Source organism: Cupressus sempervirens, chromosome 6 (genome assembly GCF_028749045.1).
Source record: "Cupressus sempervirens isolate cs-2001-9-10 chromosome 6, ASM2874904v1, whole genome shotgun sequence".
Classification (NCBI taxonomy): Eukaryota; Viridiplantae; Streptophyta; class Pinopsida; order Cupressales; family Cupressaceae; genus Cupressus; species Cupressus sempervirens.
In genome coordinates this window covers 585,170,199-585,193,416 of record NC_143123.1, presented here as the reverse complement: position 1 = coordinate 585,193,416, position 23,218 = coordinate 585,170,199, and the positions used below count along the sequence as shown (strand labels likewise).

At 34.2% G+C, this 23,218-nt stretch overlaps 1 protein-coding gene across 1 annotated transcript; it reads right to left on the bottom strand.

Moving 5' to 3' along the window:
- Nucleotides 1-14,043: 14,043 nt before the first annotated feature.
- On the bottom strand, nt 14,044-15,354 carry LOC149553601 (transcription termination factor MTERF8, chloroplastic-like). The gene has a single exon (XM_089789021.1). The coding sequence runs from the start codon at nt 15,235-15,237 to the stop codon at nt 14,071-14,073; it is 1,167 nt and encodes a 388-aa protein (XP_089645147.1). The 5' UTR covers nt 15,238-15,354; the 3' UTR covers nt 14,044-14,070.
- Nucleotides 15,355-23,218: the final 7,864 nt, after the last annotated feature.

Sequence of the window (23,218 nt, the reverse complement as noted above, 5' to 3'; positions counted from 1 at the left end):
ACTTTCTTTCTAACCAACATTTTAATTTGTTTTATGAATTTTTGTCATGTCCAAACCATATTGCCCACATAGTATTTTGGGAGCTTAACAAAATCTCTCTCTCTCTCTCTCTCTCTCTCTCTCTCTCTCTCTCTCTCTCTCTCTATATATATATATATATATATATATATATATATATATATATATATATATATATATATATATATATATATATATATATATATATATTTTAAGCTCCCGAAATACTATGTGGGCAATATGGTTTGGACACGACAAAAATTCATAATAACAAATTAAAATGTTGGTTAGAAAGAAAGTGTTGCTCTAAAAGATTGGAGAGGTATAAAATATCATAGAAAACCATAGAAAGTATTTAGTATCATTATTGTATGAAGATTGTTTTATATTTTTAACATACGAGCCATGGTCTATGATGCTAAATAGTTGTATTTTCTCGAAATAAAATCATGTGGTAAATCATAAAGAAACAACCAAGAAATATAGTACCATTCTTCTACAAATACTATCAACTAAAAAAATTATATTTTTTTTAATAAACATATTAATAATTATTTCTATTAAACATTTAATTTTAATGATAAATTACAGATTTTTCCTTTTAAAGAACATATTAGTTTCGTATATATAATTGAAACAATAAAATTTAAATAATATGATGCCAAAAAAAAATATCCAGATTAAATTATGAAAATAAAAAGAATATATTTATAAAATTATAATATGATAATTTAATTAATATGAAAAAATATTTTTAAAAATAAGTACCCTAGAGTGCCCTAAGTACGCTAGAGTGCCCCCATACCTCATTTAAGAAAAACTCAAAAACCATTTTCAAGATTGGGAACTTTAATTTTTTGGTGAATTGAGCACATTGTACAATTCCCTAAAGGTGCGTAGGTGCACAATTTGAAGATTTGGTGAATGAATTGTCTCCAGAAGGTTCCCAGGTGCGCAAGGTGGATGGGCGTGCATTATAATTTTGAGATATACATAAGTTGAAGAACTCTAGAAGGTGCACATGTGCACAAGTGTGCTTTTGGTCAAGGTGCACAAGGTGTGCATTGCAATTTTGAATATGCATAAGTTGGAGGATTCTAGAAGATGCGCACGTGCGCAAGGTGCCAAGGTGTGTATGTGTGGAGGTGCACAATTCTAAAAGTCTTGAAGATGCCCAAAGTCTTAAACATGCTAAGGTGTGCAAGTGTGCAATTTTACAAAGTTTTGAAAAGCAAAGTGCGTAGGTGTGCAAGGTGCACAAATAGGCCTAAATCATCAAAAAGACAAAGTGCACAAGAGTAGTCTAAAACCCCATTTGAACAAAACCCATAAATTGTTTTCAAAATTGAGAACTTTGATTTTTTGGTGAATTGAGCGCCTTGCACAAATTCCTTGAAGGTGCGCAGGTGCACAAGTGCACTTTTCTCAGAGGTACGACGACAGTTTTCAAGAAGCAGTGACCAATAATTAATTGCCAACTGTTGTTTTAAGAGCATTCCATGCACTGAAAACACATTTTGACAATAGTTCAACTCCAAGAAACATTCAAAGAAGGCCAAGGTTCCATTTTTAGAGCTTCTAATAACTCTCAGATCCTCTTGCAACTTCCTTCTTCGTATCTCCTTCTTCTTTTAGTATTTTAAGTCATGTAAAGGCTTATGCACCCATTAATTGATATAAACAAGGGTGGAGACCTACTTAGCACCATTTGGAGAGTCAGTTTGTATATAATTAAATTTGTTTTATTTGTTTTTAGCATGTGTTTTCATTTAAGAGCTCTCACTCTCAACACCAATTAATACATGGCTGTAATATGTACTCCAAGCCGTTATTGGTGTAGTTATTCTTGCCTGAGTGTGTTATTTTTGTAAATGCATGTTCATGAACAATAATGTAGCCAATGGTTTCTTTTGTTATGATTGTGCGATCTTTTAGTTCTAGTGTTTGCCTCGTGTTAACGAATTTTGTTAACGTATCGAGTTGGAGAAAAGATCACCTATTGTTCCTGCATAACTTCTTGTCTCGCATGAGTGCACTTTCTATGGCCTTGCGATTTGATGACAAGTGAAACATCTTTCGATTATTATTGAGTTCACATCGACAATTGCATCAGTGGAATTGAGAAAGCGTTGCTCCTATTTTCATCGATTTCCTACCAGATCTTTTCAACAATGTAACTCACAGACATGTTGTTACCATGTTTTACATCCGCTAGGAATTTCCCTTTCAAGTTATTTTCTTTAATCTCTTGTTACCTTATCTTTGTTATTTGCTTTACTAACACTTGTTTAAAATAGGAATACATATAGTTGCATTGATAAATTGCATTCATCATAAAATATAAAATACCAAAAATATATCTCTTTTGTGGTTACTTTTCAAATAGCAAATCAAACATATTATCGAAAATTGTTTGAAACAGCAAAGGCCTCCTCATGAACATACACATTTATCTTCAATTGAGCAAATTCAAGTAGGTCACAAGAATGCATGGTACCTTAGAGTTGATCCTAGATTAGTTTTTCAAGAGAGAGTTGGAAAGGACTAACGTCGTTAAGCGTTGTGTAAAATGACAGCTCAATAGTATATGTGTGTGTGTATGTGTGTACACATATATATGTGTGTGTGTACACACACACACACACAAAAGACACTCATAATTCTAAGTTGGTAAATTTGAGAATCTCAAATAATTACACGTAAAATACCAATATCTTAAATAACTAAAAAATTCAAAAAATAGTTTTGATTAAGTAAAAATAGGTTTTGAAAGGACCCAAAACCTTGTACAAAGGAATAAGAAAAATATAGCAATGAAAATCGAATACAACTATAGAAAACCACCCGACAAACTTAGAGGGACACACAAAAAATCCCAACAAGAGGGCAAACAATCCAAGGCACAAATAGGCCATCAAGATTTACATTTTGGTCCTTTCTTTTCAAATCTTAAAGCCATATCAAACGAGGGATTGGAGGACTTCACTTTTTTCCTTTTAACTGTCATCCAACCATCCTCCACCTTCCTCACCATGTTCTGCCAAACCACACAAGCCCCCAAAAACCCCCCAGCTGAAGAGCCAGAAGCAATATTCTGGACAAAAGGGACATCAACAAAATTCTGACTCAAAGTAGGCAAAGTGTTAGGAACCAAAAAGTTGGCAGGAGACAAAACATCAACTACACTTTGAGGTTGGACGTAGAGGGGGCCCCAAGTACAACATCTGAGATATCAACAAAATCCTCAACCAAAGTGAGATCATTATGCGAAGGACTATCCCTCCTGAACCAATGCAACTTTGTGAACTATATAATGATCATTAGAAGCCCCCGACCAAGACGAAGATTTATAAATATATTATAAATTTAATAAACCAAGATTGTTATTTTTTTGCTCAATAAATTTTTTGTTTAATATGAAATCAAGATAAAGATAAATCTCATACAAATTATAGTTTGTGTTTCATGTATACCACTGTCAAAGCCCTAGCTTACACTACCAAATCAGTAACTATTCATAACATCTTGCATGCATCAAACAAAACCCTATGCATTCCAATTCAAACTATGTCTTACCCTGGGATGGCTATTCCTTATTATGGTTCATTTAGCTATATAAAATAAACCATACTACAAAAAAAGAAGTAATCCAAAATGACAAAAAGTGAAAGGCACCAATCTCTTCAATAGACACAAATCTTCATATCATTCATTCTTCAACTTCTTCTCTTTCTGCAACCTAATCCTCTCCTCATTGTAGCTTTAATTGCATTCTCCTCTCTAAATTCTTACACAAAAGCCCTCTAATAATTTGCTAGCTAGAAGCTGAGCTTGAATTTTTCAAGCTCACTTTTTGTCAACCAGATGGTAAGACCAATTCCTGGTTGGAGGTGTAATCACATAAAAAAATTCCATCTGCACATTTCTTCAACCTTTCTCCTTTAATAATTATAACTTGCTCTCCATAGAACAAATGTGAAAATATAGCTAAGATTTGTCAACACATGAACCCAATCTCCTACCTTAGTAATAATCTATGCCCAAGTTTTACAATAGAAAGATAAGCTTGATGACCCCCTCAATTTTGGGTGCGCGCATCTCTTAATAACCCTCCTTATATCCTCAACACTACCCACCTCCAATTCCTATGCACAAAACATGGACACCATGTCAATGTTTGTCTGATATTTGTACTTTCTAATAATCTCTATTCACAATACCAATACATTATACTCCAAAAATGTGGAGAGCCTAGGGAAAAAGCTTATTGTTAAAGGCAATCAACGGTCAAATTCTCCCATTAATATTTTTACATTGTATCACAATAATCTTCAAACCTCAAGGCACATAAATGTGGAGTACATGCAACCATCAAATTCAACCACCCTGAGTTTTGAAAAGATGTCTACCACTTTGTAGGTGACATTTAACTTCATATGTAGTCATCACTAGAATTCCATTGTACCCTATGAGTTATCTTCCACCCATTGCACCTCATTATTGTTTTTGCCTTGTTACTACAAGTATAGGCAAGGTGTCCACTAATGAATTCCCTTCTTTATACACATGTGATATCTTGAAATTCCCAAAGTTCATTAATTTCTTTCGAATAATAGATATATTTTTATCTATTTTTTACATGTTATTTCCCTTTGATGATAGCCTTCATAATAACCTAAGATTCTTCTTCCAATTACACCTAGTTCACTTCAAATTGGGTTTCCATATCCACTTCTAGAAAGTGTTCTTGGGCTTTAACTTTGTTATTGGTTCTCTCATCTAACCTCTTCTCTTCAATTGTTATAATATCACCTCAGACATCCCTAGTTACACATCTCTCCCCTGGTGGTTCAAGGTGCCTTTTGAAGGTTCATCTTGAATTTTATCTCAATCCAACCTTCTTCAAGTTTCTCCTACTCTATACCTTCCCTTTGGTTTGAAGAATTTTAAACCCAAGAAGGCTCATTAGCAGGCCTATATTTGAGAGAATATCACTATCTTTACAAGAGAGTATACCAAAGATAAGATAGATAAGATAAGATAATTTTATTAATGTCCAACAAAAGCCCACAATGTGGGTCTATGGGACTGGAAACTTACACCAAGAAGAATGTAGACAAACGAAGCACCAGACAGTGTCCAAAAAAGAACAAGTACAACAAAAGAAGAAGAAAGTAGGAGACATCACGGAAAAGAATAGGTATCTGTCCTCACAAGGAAAAAGTCCAACAATGACTGATTTGTGCGGCTCTCACAGATCTAGAATGGCTCGTGTTAGGGAAACTATACGGTCGCTTCACACCCCGAGCCGAAGCTTAGGGCAAGAAGAAGGTCATAATAAGTTGCGCCTAGGTCTGACTCCTAGGAAATGATAGCTATAAAGTATGGTCAAGAAGTTGTAAGGACTCACAAAGATAGAGCGCAATGCAACGCTAATCTGTGTACTTGAAAAAATCTTAAGAGGGATCTACAATCTCTAAACAGACAATAAAATCTCCCTCTAATCTCGTAGTATATAGGGCATCTGAAAAGGAAATGGATCTTAGATTCTGCCTCTGCTAAAGTACAAAGTCTACACACCCGATCCTCTCTAGCAATAAGGTGATTGGTGAGGATCTGAAGTCTGTGTCAGCCCACCCTAAAGGAACCAAGGGAGATAAGCAGGGTGTGTGTCTGGTATCTGTGAAGTACTCAGTGTGTATAATAATCCCATCCCGAATATCTAAGAAATGCTCGGCGTAGAAAGCCATCCTTGGATGTAGTCCCCCTGGAGGATCCACCCAAGTCTGTATGATATACTGCCTATAAATGTCAAATCTGACATGCTCGTTCAACAACATAATAAAGGGTAATTTGATTATATATTTTTAGGTTACAACAACATTCACCAATCTTGTGATAGCTTGTTCACTTATTAAACACAAGCATTCCATCTGTTTTGCTTTTTCCTATAAGATATGCCCATTTCTCTCTTTCCAAAGCTCTCATTTAATGGTGGATAGGAAAAAAATTCATATATATGAAAAGCTAATTCATAAGAGTTTACTCCCCATGAATAGAACATGTTCTTAAGCCTTAGATGAAAGATAGTAGAATAATTTATCTTTTTCAAAATAGAGTTCCAACATTCATGTGCAAATTTTGTTTTAAGTTTCAAATGTTTCTACTTCTTTTCTACATATAACACACTCACAAGGTCCATCAAAGTAAAACCTCATCAACCCTTCCCTTGTTAATATTCTCTCTTTATTTTAAAACCATGAAAAGATTCCAACCTTAGGTAGACAATATTTGTTCCAATATAGATCTACAAGCTAGTCACTCTCTAGCTTCGCCACTTTTTCTAGTTTGTAACCTATTTGACTAAATAATTATTATTTTTAGATCGACACTAGATTAATTTATCCTTATCCCTTGATAATAAAGGGGTCCTTATGAAAGTGTTCTCTTATTGAATACAATCTTCATTGGAGATGTTTAACTCCCTCTCATTTTCTTGATTTTAACTGACATCATTGCCTTCCTCTTCTTTGACTATGTGATATGTCACTTTCATAACCCATCCATACTCAGTGATCTAGTTTAATTTTCTATTTATCTACTTAATGGTAGAGTTAGATGACCTTCCCAATCAGAACACTCCCAAAAGTATGCAGCCTCAACATCCCCTAGTTTCCAAGTTAGATGTTCCAAGATTAGATACCTGTAACTAAGTATTAAATTCCAAATTGAAGAACTTGTCGTTTGGTTTTTTATGGTTAAAATATGCTCCTTGACCAATTCATCGAGATATTTGTAGTTGCAAACTCTTGCGCACTTGTAATTTATTATTTGTATACATCACCAGATTAAGTTAGCTCCCTATAAAGCAATCATTCATCAACTTACAACACCTTAAACAAGCACCCACCAAATTAAGTTAGCTCCCAATAAAGCATCACTCATCAACTTACAACACCTTAAACAAGCACCCCCTTTACTCAGAGAAAAAAGTTTATCTCATACTAACAGTGGAATTTTGTCCTACTTTTGACTACCATTCCAAAAAACAATCCCACATCTTTTGTTCAACAACTTGTATAATCTTGTTATGAATCCCCATTTACTAATTGAAAATACTAGTAAGGTTGAGATCACTTACTTCAACTTTAGATGTGTCTCGTCGAACATAACCACCTACATTTTCAGCCTTACATATTCATTAAGTAATTGCATGTGCTTGATCCAAACTAGCACTCTTCTAACACCACCAAAAGGAGCAAAAATAAAACTTTACCAAACAAATCTTCTTTCTTCATCCTTAGGACACTTCCAATTTCCCTATGCTTAGAAAAGGGGTATTGAGGACAAAGACTTCTCAATGCAAATGCATAGGGAAACAAAAGCTTTCTTTAGCCACAACCCACTACAAGCCCTAATTCTCTTCTTCCAAAAATGAGTCATTTGTAGACTCAAAGACTCCTATAAGCCAACCACTTGATCATTTGTGTGACAAGATCCTATGGACTCAAGCCTTCATTTTACTTGTCCTTAAAGTATGTGACAAATCATGAACTGAATAGCTTAGGCATGGATAGGCATTTAGACTAACATCAACCTTCATTTGGACCCAATTTATAAAGTTTCCAAAACCTATTATTTCCCTCTCGTGGGTTTCACTACGTAATAGGCTTAATAGAGACTTAATCCATTTAAAGCCCAAAAATCACCTTTTGACTTCTAGTTTAAATAAATCCAAATAACCTTACAAACAAATCATAGATTCTGCTACCCTTTTGGGAGAACTAAAGTATTTAAAGTTGTATACTTAGATCCCTTCTTTGACTTGGTCAACTCGTATTGCTTGTAGATTAGACCTAATATGCCTATTTAGAGTCAATTACAAAGAGACCCCAATAAATTGGGTGAATCCCCCCAAATTAATGCTTGTAAATATTTTCTCACAATCTAAAAACAACAATTCCACACTCATACTACACCTATTTGTTCTGTTTTGCATACTACATGCATTTTTGTCTCATTCTAGAAGTTAGTCACATTGAAATACATAGCTAGAGCTTAAAATTTCTCTAAATTGCATGTAGTTTCCTCCATGAAATCTTTTGAAGATTATAGTACATTCTCTATTCTTTTGCTTCTACAATGCTTATTGAATTCCATTTAAACTCTGCAAATTCACCAAATAAACTTCAAAAGAAATCTACTTCAATCATCTATACATCCTAAAAGTTCTGATACATCCACCAATGTGTACAATAGAGTAATAAATAGTTGAACAATGTAAAATGCACGAGTGTGCTTTTATTCGTTCATGAGCAAAACCTCCAACAACAACATCTAAATCGACCCAAAGGTCTTCAACTAGACATAATATGAATTCCCCAACCAATTTTTGAACTCCCAAGACCATTAGGTGAAGTTGGTCATTTCTTTTTCAAAAAGTGGTTAATATTGTCACAATGTTGCTAATGTTGACAACTTTTACACGATAGTGCAACTTTTGCAATTTGTGGTCCTATAACTTCCAAATCATGACAAATTATTCCTCCATGACTCAAAACATTCTATGAACCTATCTACTAGTGTGAGTATACTTGAGTTGGTTGCTCATTATGGGTACTATACCTATATTTATATTACCCACTTCTTTGGTGTCAAGGATACTTAACCTAGGTTTGCAATATCTTGCTTTTGGCCCAAGGAGGTGATTATTAACCTATAATGTTCACCTTTTTTTTTAACTTACTTGTGAAGAGGAATAAACTTCTCTGATTTTCTCCTTTGAGTGAATTGTTCTAACTAGAATGATCGCAACAACATCCAAGCCAAGTGTAAGAGTCACATAGTAAGTGAATGTCATCCTAAGTGATTTGAAGATGTCTAGGTCTGGTTTCTCCAAGGGGATAACAACATAGTGGTCGGTCGAGCTTGTGTTGCAAATGAAGAAGAAAAATGTTCTAGAGAAAGACATTCCTTGTATCTGAAAACTATTTTATCACAATCCATTGGTTGGCTCAAACCATCATCCTTAATGTTGTCTGTGAACAAATATTGAACATCTAAACCCCTGAAAACCAGAGCGAGATGAAGCTCCTATTTCAAACCATCAATATATGCAAACCCTATTTCACTTGCATGTTGTGTGGAGAGAAATGAAGGGGAGCTAAGATCGAGAACCAAGGAACCCGAGATCCATCTTCTACAAATTTATTCATACCAAGCATGGTGACATACTAGGAGAGACAATGTGGTTAGGAAACATTGAAGAGAGGCGAAGTTTCACTTAGAGAGAGGGAAATAATTACTTGATCTATATAATTAGACACCAATATATTTTTACTATGACTTTTTTTTATATAAGATAAGATAGATAAGATAAATTTATTAATGTCCAACAAGAGACCAACGAGGGTCTAAAGGACTGGAAATAGTACAAAAGGAAAACGCCAACAAAGGGAGCACCAAGCGATGTCCACAGAAAGAACGTGAAAGCAAAACAAACAAAAGAACCAAGAAAAAGGAATAACAACAACTAAGAACTCCTCACAAGTGAGAAGTAGTCCAAAATGGAAAGATGGACATTAGGGCAACCAGGTACTCTGGAAGGTCGCCTCTAAGGTCTACTAGAGAGATGTTATCGAGTGTGATCTCTGTAAGGTCTCACAAATCTAGTGTGAACCGAGATAATGCAGAGAGGTTGCTTCAATCCTTGAGCAAGAACTGTAGCATTGAAGAAAGAGGTGATGAGCTACATAGGGGTCGATGTCAAGAAAGGTTGTAGCTGTATAGCGTGCTCGCAAAGCTGCATGGTTTCCTAAAGATAAAGCGCAAGAGTGTGCTGGTCAATATATATGAAGAATGAGGGAAGAGACTAACACTCTTTGAATAAACAGTAGAATCTCCCTCGAATCTCATAGTAAATGGGACAACGAACAAAAATAGTGAGACTCGATCTTGAGCTCCTCGAGGTGACAAAGCCGACAGATCCTGTCCTCCCTACCAATCTAGTGATCAGCCTGAATACGTAGCCGATGAGAACCCACCCTAAAAGATCCCAAGGAGATGTGAAGAGTGTGAGTCCAATGACAAGGTACCAAGGACGTAAGATAATCCTGTTCTGAATATCAAGAAAGTGCTCCACATAGAAGGCCATGCGTGAACGGAGCCCACTTGGGGATTCCTCCAGGTCGTGATAACATATTGTCTATAGATGTCAAGTCTAACATGCTCATTCAACTCCTACTGAGGTGGAAGAAGATGGGCAAGAGTGTGCAGAGAAAACTAGAAGGGGGGAAGATGATCCAAAGTAATACCAATCAAGCCCAAGAGAGCAGAAACCTGGGTGTACCAACAACGAGACCTATGACCAGAGTTTGAACCTGCAACCTCCATAGAGGAACAAGAAGCCAAGTAGGAATATCTGTAACAATCATCGAAGGAATCAACAAAGCTCCGGAGCCGATGAAGGAGCCAAACTAAATCAAAGATGGCCCCCAATCTAAAAGGGTGAGCAGCAAACTCAGCCAGAACGATGTTGTGTGGTGTGAACCGGTGACATCAGATAATGCGCCGAAGGAAAAGAGTTTGGACTCTCTCAACAGAGGCCTAGCCAAACTCCAAGAGGGAGGAGCTCCAAACAGTAGAGCCATAGAAGACAATCGACTTGACTAGGGAGTCAAGAAGAGACATCTTAGTCATGGTATCTTGGAAGTAGTGTCGAAAGCATTGTCACTCAAGAATAACAAGGGATCTAAGCTCATGGCTGGTCTCAGGCTAAATCAGAGTCCAAAAAACTTAACCCCCAAATAAATATATGAAGATGCAATCTCGATCTTGGTTACCTGGAAGTAAAAATAGAGATGGGATGCCCTCAACAATTGAAGACCATAACCCGAGTCTTGCCCAAATCTACAACTAGCTCACGTGAGTCGCAGAAAGAGGCCAAGCCATCAAGGAGCCGTTGAAGACCATCGAGAGAAGATGCTAGGAGAATCACATCAAGACTCAAGCTCGTCAATGTAGATGCCACAGAGAGTGGGGGTGAGAGGGCAATCGTGTTTCACCCTAATAGTGCTCTGGATAGGATCAGAGAAGTCCTGTGGAGTCCTAAATCTGTCGTCAATGCACTCGTATAACCTTATATATGCAAATCAATATTATATGTTAAAGTAAGGGAACCCGTACTTAAGGATTATTCTTTAAGACATTTTCTCCAGTATTTTTTCGTAAACTTTGATGTTCATCGAACAAAAATCTTTATTTTTGAAAAAAAAAATCTATGATATCTAAAAATTAGAAAATAAATATTAAAATTTAAATATATTATAAATTAGCTATTTAAGAAGATTGCCTTGAGATATACAATTATGTACAATCTTGTGTCATGATAACTTTGTATGAATGTATATCTTGAGTCAATGTTTGTTTATTTATTAAATACAAGGTGACCAAAAGGGAAAAAAAAGTCACATAACAAAAAAAGTCCCATAAGGGAGTTTCTGATGAAGGACTTTCTATGTAAGTTTCTTGTTCATTTCTATAGTTTGTCATATTAAAAAAACCTAATTTGAACCTCTTTGATCTTATTAAAATCTCATTAATACATGACACTTCGAACAATTTTTACTTCAAGATTTGATTTTATTAAACATTTTAAGGTCATCGATGAACTATTTATTGTGCACATGCAATGATCCATACTAATTGTTAAGCAATCTCCTCCATGGAAAAATATTATCTATGGAGATGTAGCTTTTATGTAAATTGCATATAAATGCCATGTATCTTAGATATATCATTTTTATTATTTGATTCATAAATATCCTTGTCTTTCTCACTAATATAAATGGCATCACATGTTTTTAAACTACTATGACATTATCCAAAAGATTCTCACACTCATTCACATAAATGATGTTGTAATCTATGAGATCTTATACTTTTGATTATGGAAGACACTAATTAGTTTCCTTGTATAACCTTTTGGAAGTGATTTGATAGAGAATCAAAGCAAGAAAGCAAGAGTAATAACAATTCACTTATAATTTCATTTAACTCATCATCCGATGATTTTTTTTTAGTATGTATATTTAGAAGCTACTCATTAGTCATCATGAAATCTATTAACAAAGTCAATGAGTTCCTACTAGTGTGTTTAACTATTGCTTGCTCGTTCTAGGTGGTTCTCTGGGGATTTAATCTAGGTTTGCATTGCCTACTTTTTGCATCTAGATGGAATCATTCAAATCAACAATTCGCTGAATTTTCTTGATATACTACTCAAGTCAAGCATCATTAGCATTTTGAATACAATGTACAATTATGATCATTTAGATCCTATGAATACATTTTAAATGATATCTCATTTTAAAAATATTTGTTCATAAATTATTTCTTATACTTGTAAAATATTTGGAATGAGCATTTTTCCTTATTTCTAAAAGCTATGACCAAAATTATAAAATATCTAGAGTACGATGAAGTAATGAAAAACTTAAACCAAAGCTAAAGAATGCCGGAAATAGACCTAAAACAACTAAGAACAAAGCTTCAAAATAATTGTCCAAAAATTAGACTACCAATAAAACTACCACCTTCAAAAGACAACTTGGTATGACACTAAATATAAAAATATGTTAGGAATCTGTTGGATTTATTAGGTCCTTCAAAGTTTATTATATTTTGCTAAAAGTATTATTGAGGCTAAAATTCAGATAAATAATTTTGAAGAAGGCTATAGTTCAGGAAAATTGTTAAAATTAGTGATCTATTAGCTCTAGTTGATACATCAAGTTGGGGAATTCTCATTCTTTACCTCTCATTGAGCTATCAAGTTCGTACAATTCCATTGCTTATCTCTCACTGATCCATCATCAAGTTTCAAGGAATTTGCCTTTGTTACCTGAGTGATAAATAAATAGATGATTCAAATCATTGATACAAAACATAAAATTGAAGTCATACTCAATCAACTTGAATTGTGATAAAAACAATCACTAATAGTATTATATAATTTTCAGAAATTGTAAACTAATAGTTTTCTTTGTACAACAATTTTTTATCATCTTATCCTTGATAAATCTTATTGCTTGAATTCTCAAAATTAAAATTCCATTGTTGCTAACTACTGAACAGTTAATTTGTACAGTTCATTGTTGCAATTTTCTTTTTATAATTTGCATTCTTTAAAAAGTAAAAAAAAACTATTTAATATCCACACAATCATGACAAAAAAAACATAATGCATCTGAATTGTTGAAGAATCACACATTAATTGATATAGTATTTCATCTACCAGGTCGCAATACAGTTCTTCGTTCCAGGTTCTTTGGTATTGCTATTTGTAGGCTTGTCTGGGACATAGAGTACTGATATTGGTCCAAACTTGCCAGGCAGCTTTCTTGTTTCATCAACGTTTGTTTCAGGAAGCAGCCATTTTCATGGCTTGTTGTATGCAATCTGTATGGGCTTTACTAACCTGCTTGAACCATGGTCTATATCGTCTTGGATTTTTGATGGTTTCCTAATTTCGTAAAAGGTCAATGGTCATTAATTAATGGATTAAATTGTTTTTAGTTTTCCCTTTAACCCGTCATTGATAATGTTTTGCAGATTTCTTTTGATGAATATTGTATACGGGCCTACAGAAATGAAAAATTCAAAAATCTTTTGAGTGTTTCTATATATCCATATATGTAATGAAAGGTCAGAACATCTCTGAGATCAAATAAATCAAAAAAAACTTGTCAAATGTAAAATAAGCATAAGACAATATGTTAAAAATGAAATGAAAGTGAAGTAGTTGAACAAAACAACTGGGATTCGAAGTGCAATCTGTATACATTTTTATCTTCAACATGTTAATAACTTGGCATTCAATGAAAGCAATTAGAAACCAGAGAATTTATAAGAAGCATACCTGGAAAGAAAAGCAATAACAATCCGAAAGCAGGGTCAGTAGTTTGTGCATCAGGTAAACAAATGAAGCAAGTTGCTCTGGGGAAGAACAGGATCAGAAACATCAAATGCTAAGAAACTTAACGTCTCTTTATATTAACAAACTTCTTTTGAGACATTAACAATGGCATTTTTATAAACAGTCTGCAGAGTAGCAGATTCAGGGTGCCTTTGTATGATCCGGGCAACAAACCTAGCCTCCGTCATGGCCAAGACACCGTAAAGTCTTGTGGGATTTAACTTCTCTGCTCCATCCATTGCTGTCAGTTTTTGCCAAACTGAAAACCTGGGCCTGATAACCTTGTCCAAACTCATTGTAAACATGCGTGGATGCTTTGCCAGAAAGTCTACAGAGAGTTCCAGGTGATTGAGCACAAAGTCCATCTTTTCCTTAATGTTTTCTTCAGACGCTTCCAGGAGTTTAGGGTGAACCCTAACTACTTGCAGGGCTTGTTCAGGCGAGAGGCCGCAAAGCTCAAGATTGTGAATCCTGGCCTCTAAAACTTCGATGCGGCTCACGGCCACCGCGCTCACAACGTGTTTGTACATTTTGCTTTCCTTGGGAATGTCAATCCTGCGAATGAGATCAAGTTGCCCAGGCGAGAGAGAAGTGCGCTTCAAAACCATAGGATTTACCAACAAAAACATGGTGAGCTCTGTCCCACGAAACCCAAAATCCTCCCAAAAGGCGGCCGAGATTTTCAATGTATCCTGCAAGCTCATTCCAAGAATAAAGGTGCTACTCCTTATTACTCTGATCAGCAAATCCTGTGTGGGGAACAAGGTCTTGAGAAGCTCAAGGTTGGAGCGGAGCACTTCCAGCTTAGAGGTCAAGATCCACGGCAAATAAGTTATTTTGCTTATATTTTCGCCCCCCATGCCGAAATCTTTAAGCAGTTGAACCTTGGGCTCCAGAAATCTGTCCACACTTGTCACCAAAAGCGAGGGCTGAGATCTAATTACGCTTGCAATTTGACGGTCAGTGCAACCAAATCTGTTGAGCATGGACACAAGCTGTTCAACATTATCTAGGGTTTTCAGCCGCCCAAGCGAGGGCTTCCTTTTCAACAATTTTGCAGCGTCGGCTGAAGAGATGTCGAATCTGGTGGTAACGAAGTGCAGGAAGAGATTTTGTGAAGGGGCATTGCTGCTGTTGGCAACATTATTACTCTCTGCAAGAACACAGAAATTGGAGCGAAGATGGGTTAGGGTTTTGAGAAAGAGGGTGCGCGGCACAGGGAAGAAGAACTGTTTGATGCCCATGAAGCAGATGCAGCAGAAAGGGAAGGAACTAGGGTTTCCTAAGTACCTGCAAAGATTACTCTAGAATGAAAAATAACTACAAGTGGAGAATACCTTACGATATTTAGAGTGGAAGGTCAATTAGGATTTACCATATAGGGGAAAGGATCTAATAGTTGAGCGGGGTCAAGGGGTGTAATAGTCGATCATCCTATAGTGAATATAGAGTCCAATCTTCCAACACACTTTTACAATATATTGTGATTAATTTATCTATTTGTAAATATAAAGAAATTCAAATATTGCTAAAAAAAATACACCAATACTTGAACACATGAAAACTTATAAATGTTATAGAAAAAATAAATATATAAATTTATTAATGAGTGAAATAGATAACTTTTTGTCTCAAATAAAATATCATAGGTATTTCATATATGGGTGTCACTCAAAATATAATATGTTAAATTAAATAAACATTGATATCTTAGTGTACAAATAATACTACTATCATGTGTACAACTATTGGGGTAGCAATGTATATGCATAGAGTAAATCATATCAATAATATGTCTCATCACAAATATAAAAGACGAATACTAATAAATGTCTTGTATTTTCTTATAAAATGTGTGAGATTGTCAAAAACTTCTAGCGTTCAACTAATGGTCCCTTTATGTTGGTTATAGGTTGTATTTTATATAATAATGTGTTACTATTAGTTTTGGCACGACATGATACTATAGCATTCATGAAATGTCAGTTTATTTTTTTCTTTAATCAATCAAATCATAGAATTTTTACAAATGTTGGTACCTTTATAATGTTTCTAATTTCCATTTCTTTCGTAAAATTTATTATCAGTCTTTTATTTCATTCCTTATTGGTTAGTAAAATGAACACTCATGACTCCATCATGAGTCCAACAATTTCTAATAACTACTTTGAAATAAAAGTCAATATTTCTCCTCAACTTTTGTCTTTTCCTATTAAGCTTAGGAAAAAATCAAGCAATGGTAGGTGGTTGCAATTAAATGCATAAAGTAAAAAAAATTTCCTCATTTATTTAGAGAGAAAGTCAATACGATTTTTTCATTACCATTTCCCTGAGTTATGTCTTAAAACATTCATTATTCTAATTTCATTTTTAATTAATAATAGTCATTTTGAGAGGACATTTATTTTTATTCATAAATTAATAAACCATGTTAATATTACTTTTTCCTACTATATTTTAAAAATAAAATTACTAATGGTAGGAACTCGACCAATGCGTCCTTATTTTTGTAACAACAAATTAAAAAAAATTGTTGAAGTACTTTTCCTTTTGTGTTATATATAATAAATATTTATGATTAATAATAACTATTTGGTCCATTTAAGTTACATATATGTTACATTTCATATAGTTATATAATATTCTATTAACAGCAAATGATAATTTTAGATTCAATTATTAGATATTTTTAGATTAAGCTTTGGTCAAATGTTTAAAAAGTCATTTTTTGGACACATCTCACTAGGTGCACTATTTTAACAAGTTGTGTGATGAGTCACAACTTCAAACCTTAATTGTAGGCAGTTCAATGTCCATTTTACATTTCTAAAAAAAATGAAGGTCTTACGATATCCCATGTAGCGGCTACATGTTGACGAAGTTAGCCCTCACGACTACTAGTTCCTCTCCCCTATTAGGTTAATTGTTAGATCGTCAAGTAAACAAGAGCTTTACAGTGTTGGAGGAAACTCCATAGTTAAGCATGCTCGAGCCAGATGGAGTAGTACTGGGATGGGTGATCTTCCAAGAAGTCTCAGTGTTTCACCTCTATGAGCATCACTTAGATGCAATGAGTGCTAAGTGTTCAATTTATTCTCATGAGAGTTAGATTCACATGAATCACTACTCATAATGCATGGGTCAATTATTGACTCAAAAACTACACGATTAAATCCTGATAGCAATATCATAATTTGACTTGGTCTGGAAAATACCTCCTACTTATTAGTTGGAATTTGTTTTAGAGTGATGAATAGATGGAAATGTAGACTAGAAAGATGGGTTTCACAATTGAGAAAATTGACTTATAAGAATAAGTTATATTAATGAAATTTTTTTATAGCTTCTAGAATTATATAAATAGTGGTATAGGGGATCTATAAGATTTTGGTGTCGTGGAAGTTTAAGATGTTTTCTATGGTGTTCAAGATTGGCAACTTATCTTCTCCAATTAGTTGTACAAATACTGTCATTTTCTTTAAGAAATGAGCATGAGAATCTAATCTAGTTTTCTGTTCAAGAAGGAATTACTATTACGAAAAGCTTCCTTTCAAAATTGGTAAACTTTTGGTTCTAGTATTTTTATAAGAAATGTGATAGATTATGCCTTTATCTTATCGACTAGACCATGTTTATAAATAAGGTTAACATATATAATTTCAATATTAGATAAGTTCAGTATGACAATAGTATTAATGCTTAGCTTAATCCATAATTATATGATGAATTCCTTATTGATAAGTATGAGATATTTTCCACAAGTCAAATTGTAATATTGTTATTAGGATTTAACTGTGTAGTTTTAAGTCAAAGTCATTGACAAAGTCCTCATTGATTATGTTATTCTTCACTTACCTACATAACAAATGTATATGAGTTTTAAAAATTAAAAAAAAAAACACGTGCATGTCATAACCCTCTAGCTTAAGATTGTTCTAGATTTCATTATCAACAACCTATAACTTTGTACTCTTATTTGCTTATGTAGGTCCAAGGTCCCAAAGGTTGTTAGACATGTATCTATGAATACAAACATGTGTTGTGTCTGATTATATAGAAAAAAATTTAGAGTGAAGTTGAACCAAAATCTTGGTCAAAAGTCCTCCAGATACAAATGTTTTATTAATTATTGAACACTTTAAATTTTAAACATTTTATTATTTAAAGTGTAGAACTTAATAATAGTAAATTAAGTTTAAATAGTATTTTTTCTCAAACATAACATATGTACCTCTTATGGGTAAGTTTTTGAACTGATGGCTCCCTCCTGTGCTTTTGAAATTTTGACTCTTTCCCGTGAGTTCCATGCTTTGGCTCCTGCTCACTGTTCCCTCACCTGTGATGGTGTAAGGGAGGCCCATGGTGTGGGGGACGCCTCTATTGCTGCTTGGCTACTTGCAAAAAATGTTGTTACAACTTCCTCTATCTGGGTTCCTGGGCCCCCTCCTATTGTGGTTGTCGCTGGATCTCATACTGTTTCTCCAGTTGTGGAAGCCCTTCTTACTCAAGTGGTGGGGGGCCAATCTATTATCTCTTATGTAGATGTGGCGGCTTTTGAAGTAGGTATCAATGCTCTAGTTCTAAGGAAGGGGTCTCATTTGACTATGGCTAGTCATGAGGTTGTGCCTGTTCCTGTAAGTAAGCCACTTTTGCTTGAGCTTGAATCAGATATTGTTGATGAGATCAATACTTATGTGGATAATTTTTTTGCTACTGCTATTATGTTTCATTTTAGGGGTTTTTGGCCCTTTCTCTTAGATTGCATGCTTGGATCTCCAAATTTTGGGAACCAATCATTTTAGATTTAGTTTAGATCTACTATGTGGCAAGGGGTTTTTTTATTGTGAAATTTGCTAATGTTGATGACAGGAATTTCATCCTATGCCATGGTTTCACTTGGGAGGAATGGTTCCCCTTGATGGCTAAACCTTGGTATCAAGCATTTAACCCGACTACTGAGTCCTTTAATAAGATTCCTCTTTAGATTAGATTGTCGAATCTTTCCCTTCACCTATGGTAGGACTCAGTCTTGGAGGTGATGGGGGAAGCCCTTGGGGATTTCTTAATGGTTGATTCAGTTTCCTCCAATGATTATAGGTCAATGTATGCTCGCATCCTTGTGGAGATGGATATCTCAAAGGGGCTCTCTATTATGATGAAGTTGGCTTCTTCAAGAGGTTCTTGGATTCAGCTTCTTGATTATAAAGGTATTCCCTTCAGATGTAGGAAATGTCATAATATTGGCCATCTCACTACTCGATGCTCCTCTAATAAGGTTAGATCGAAGAAATCACCTTCTTGGTGGTTGGGGGTTTCAAATGATCACTATACGGTTTAGAAAGTTGCTTCAGTTGTGGATGGTTTGGATAGCTCTTCTCATATTGATCTCACTTTGGATGAGGATTTTGTTGATGCCTCTAATGTTGTGCATGTTGTCCCTACAACGGGTTTGACTCAAAGTATTGTTGATGATCCGTCTCCTGCAGTTTCAGACCCTTTGGTAGCTTTGAGTCAAAATTTTGTTGTTGTCCCTTCTGTTGTTGGCTCTTTCCATAACACTATTGCTAGCTCTTCTATTGTAAGGGTTTTGGGGGTTAGTGGGGATTGGTAGAAGGCTGCGGGGAAGGTGGAGGATGGTTGGACTCTAGTTAAAGGGAAAAAAGGAAAATTCTCCAAACCTTCATTTGATATGGCTTTATGTTCTCAAAAGAATGGATCAAAATATAAATCTTGATGGTCTATTTTTTTCTTGGGTTGTTTTCCCTCTTGTTGGGAGCATTAGTGTGTCCCTCTAGTTTAGCGGGTGCTTCTCCATAGTTGTTTTAAGATTCTCATTGTTATATCTTTCTTGTTCCTTTGTACAAGGTTTTAGGTCCTTTCAAAACCTATTTTTACTTAATCAAAACATATGTACCTCTTATGACTAAATAAATGGTTTTTCTACATAATTAGGTTTTCAGACAATTTAAACATCACACACTAGAACTCGGTTAGTAGGCTAAAAGTGTTAAATAGTCAAAGTTATCAATATCTTTCTTTTTATCTTCATAAACAAATCCATTTGATTTTAAAATAGTTATACTTAAGTTTCTCATGAATGCTATACTATATCTTATCACCAACTATTTAGACTTCTCTTTATAATTTTGTTTTAAGTCATGTGATAGAAAATGCCAATTTTAGAAAACCTAGTCAAAGAGCTTGGTTATATATAATTACTTAGATTATCCATATTAATCATGGAATCGACAAAAGGAAACTATTATGCATTTCCTACCTTGCCAAAATAACTAACTACATGTATGCTTTTGTCTTGTGATAAGCTTTCATGCTGAAATCATTAAACTCAAGATGAAGAATCCAATGATGAAGAGTGTTTTGGTTTAGGATCATCATAGGAAATGTCCTTGTGCTAACATTACATCACTCAAAGTTTAGTAATAGATCATTTTCATTTCCAAGTGTGAAATTTTGGATAATTATTTTCAAAGATTTTAGTTTTAATTGTCTTAGTATATGTCTATGCAAAATGTGGCACCATGTACAAAGTGCAAGAATTGTTTGACATGATGACTAGAAGAAATATAGTATTGCGAATTTTATGCAATACCATGATGCAAGGTATGCACCAAATAGATTTGTTAACACATATGAAAAATGTGAAAGCATAAACAAGGCATTTTAAATATTTGACAAAATGGCACAAAGAAATGTAGTCTCTACATGGGTGGACAACAACTTAAGGAATACAAATAATGGACTTCTGATAGACAATTTAAAAAAAAAATCTTTGTTCATCCCTATCATCAGTGTCGTAATTTCCTTCATCCACCACTTGCAAACACTCAACGCACACCATAGTTCAAATTTTTTTCTCTATAAAACTTGTCAGAAGTAAATAGCTTTTTGAATCCCTAATTTTATCAAGGATTGCGTGATATACAATTTTTGGGAACAATACATGAATTGTAGATCTAGATAATTTTTCTTAAACATCAACATTAAGGAACAAATTAAGTTTAGAAAAGTAAGTCAATTTTAACTTTTAAATACTTTAAGTCAAGAATCAAGTCTTAGTATGTAACATTTAAGCATATGATCATAAACATAGACAATTTTATATTTGTTTCAGCCCAACTTTCACAACCTATTTTGCGCATGTTGAATGTTGGAACTTTTTTTAGTTTTTTCTAATTTAAAATACTATGTAAATTTAATTGGGAAAAAAGCAAAACAAATAATAATATTTTGGATAGAAATTTTTATAAATAGATAATACTGAGAAGGGCATGGGGGGAGCGGGGGTAAATCAATATTCTACAATTTTTTTCCCACAATTGAATATTGTTAATTACTTTATAACTTGCATATGAAAGTAAACCAAAAATATTAAACAATAAATATAACCGTACATAGAGTGAACTCATAACACCATTATTTGTTAACAAGGGAAACCCTAGCCAAGGGAAAACCTTGATGGGGATGATACCATGAGATTATTCACTAAACAAAAGGACCATGTTAGGAGATTGTGAAGTACATATAGTGTCTGAAGTCCTTATTAGAGGATTAGGACTTGTTAGAAGCCTCAACCCTGTTAGGAGTTGGCAGATCAACTACAATGTATGCAAGAAGAGCCCACTACCCTAACATGCATTTATACTATAAAGTTCTTTACAAGAATAGATATACATACAATACTTTCTCGCTATTGTAATTTGCACTTGGTCTGATCATACATCAAATCTTGCATCACATAAGGCTCATATATCTTTCAAGTTATTCGTACAATAGTTCATATATCATACAACTTGCACATATATCTCACATATCGATCACTTATTTGTGCAAGATAAGATCTTTACTTATACTTCACAAAGTAGTAATTTTTTGCTCAGTCGACCTTCATGTGCTCACACACTTGATATAATATGTAATAACTTATGGAATAATATCCACAAAGTTGGCTCATCATGACTTAGTAATTATTTTGTCACCAAAATAATCCTTTAAGTTGTACAACTCAATTCTTTGCTATGCTTTGTTCTACTCTATCAAATACCCATACTGGTATTTCAATCATAACTTGTGTCATATAGTCTGTACACATCTACACACTTAACCACATCATCATGGCATTGTCATAAAGCTATCCTCAACTGCGGATAAGCTAATTTTAGGTGTTTCATCCATACACATCATATCTTTCTCTATGTTGTTGCAAACTATCTAACACTTAGACAATTTTCTAACTCTAAATGCATAAATAAAATGTTGAATATATATTGCCATAAATGAAAAAACTCAAAACTCAAGACATCTTACTGACCATATTGCCAATAATCTCCCCCTTTGGCATTGATAGAAACATTTGGAAAAATTGGCTAAGTCCCAAAATGATGTCATATATAACAAAACAAATTAAAGTAACTACATAGAAATTGCCTTCAAAATGCAACACGTTTATTAATGTTTTGATGGAATCACTACATTACTTATCATTCCTTAGATTGATACATAAGTGTACTCCCCCTTACATATACAATCATACAATTTATATATTAATACTCATTTTCCATACATATAATTTTCCTTACATATTACTTCCCCTTTGATATCAATGGCAAAGTTGTCAAAAATTGTATACAAAAACTTGTGGCCTACTACTAATCAACTTGATATCCTAGAAAAATAATTTGCATATAAAAGTTTCATTCTTTCTACTTCCTTCTTCTATTTCTCTTTCACTGTATCAGAGATATTGATTAGTGTGCATAGTGCATAAGATGTCACTTCAACTGTGCTCAAGTCAGTATAGAAAAACTTATCATAGGAAGTCTTTGTTGCAAGACATTCCTCTAGTTACCTCTGCAAAATGTTGATATTTGGTGATAGGATTTCTCTGAGTAGAGAACCTTTTCGCTACATTTTCCTTATTAGACTCCAACCCTCAGATCACATTATGGATCTTCTCCACTTTTATTCCACAGTCCTCAATACTGGTCTCAGGGAGCTGTAATTTTGTAGTGAGTGTGTCAAGATCACTCAACTTATCCTTTATCTGAATCTCAAAGTCTGTTAGGTATTTTTATGATAGAGTACATTGTCCATATAACTTTTTACTGTCATCAATGAGTTTCCTTAACTCCTTGATGCTTACATCAAGTGCTTTCAAGTTGTTTCTCACATTTGTACATATTGAATCAAATAGTGTTGCATCATGCC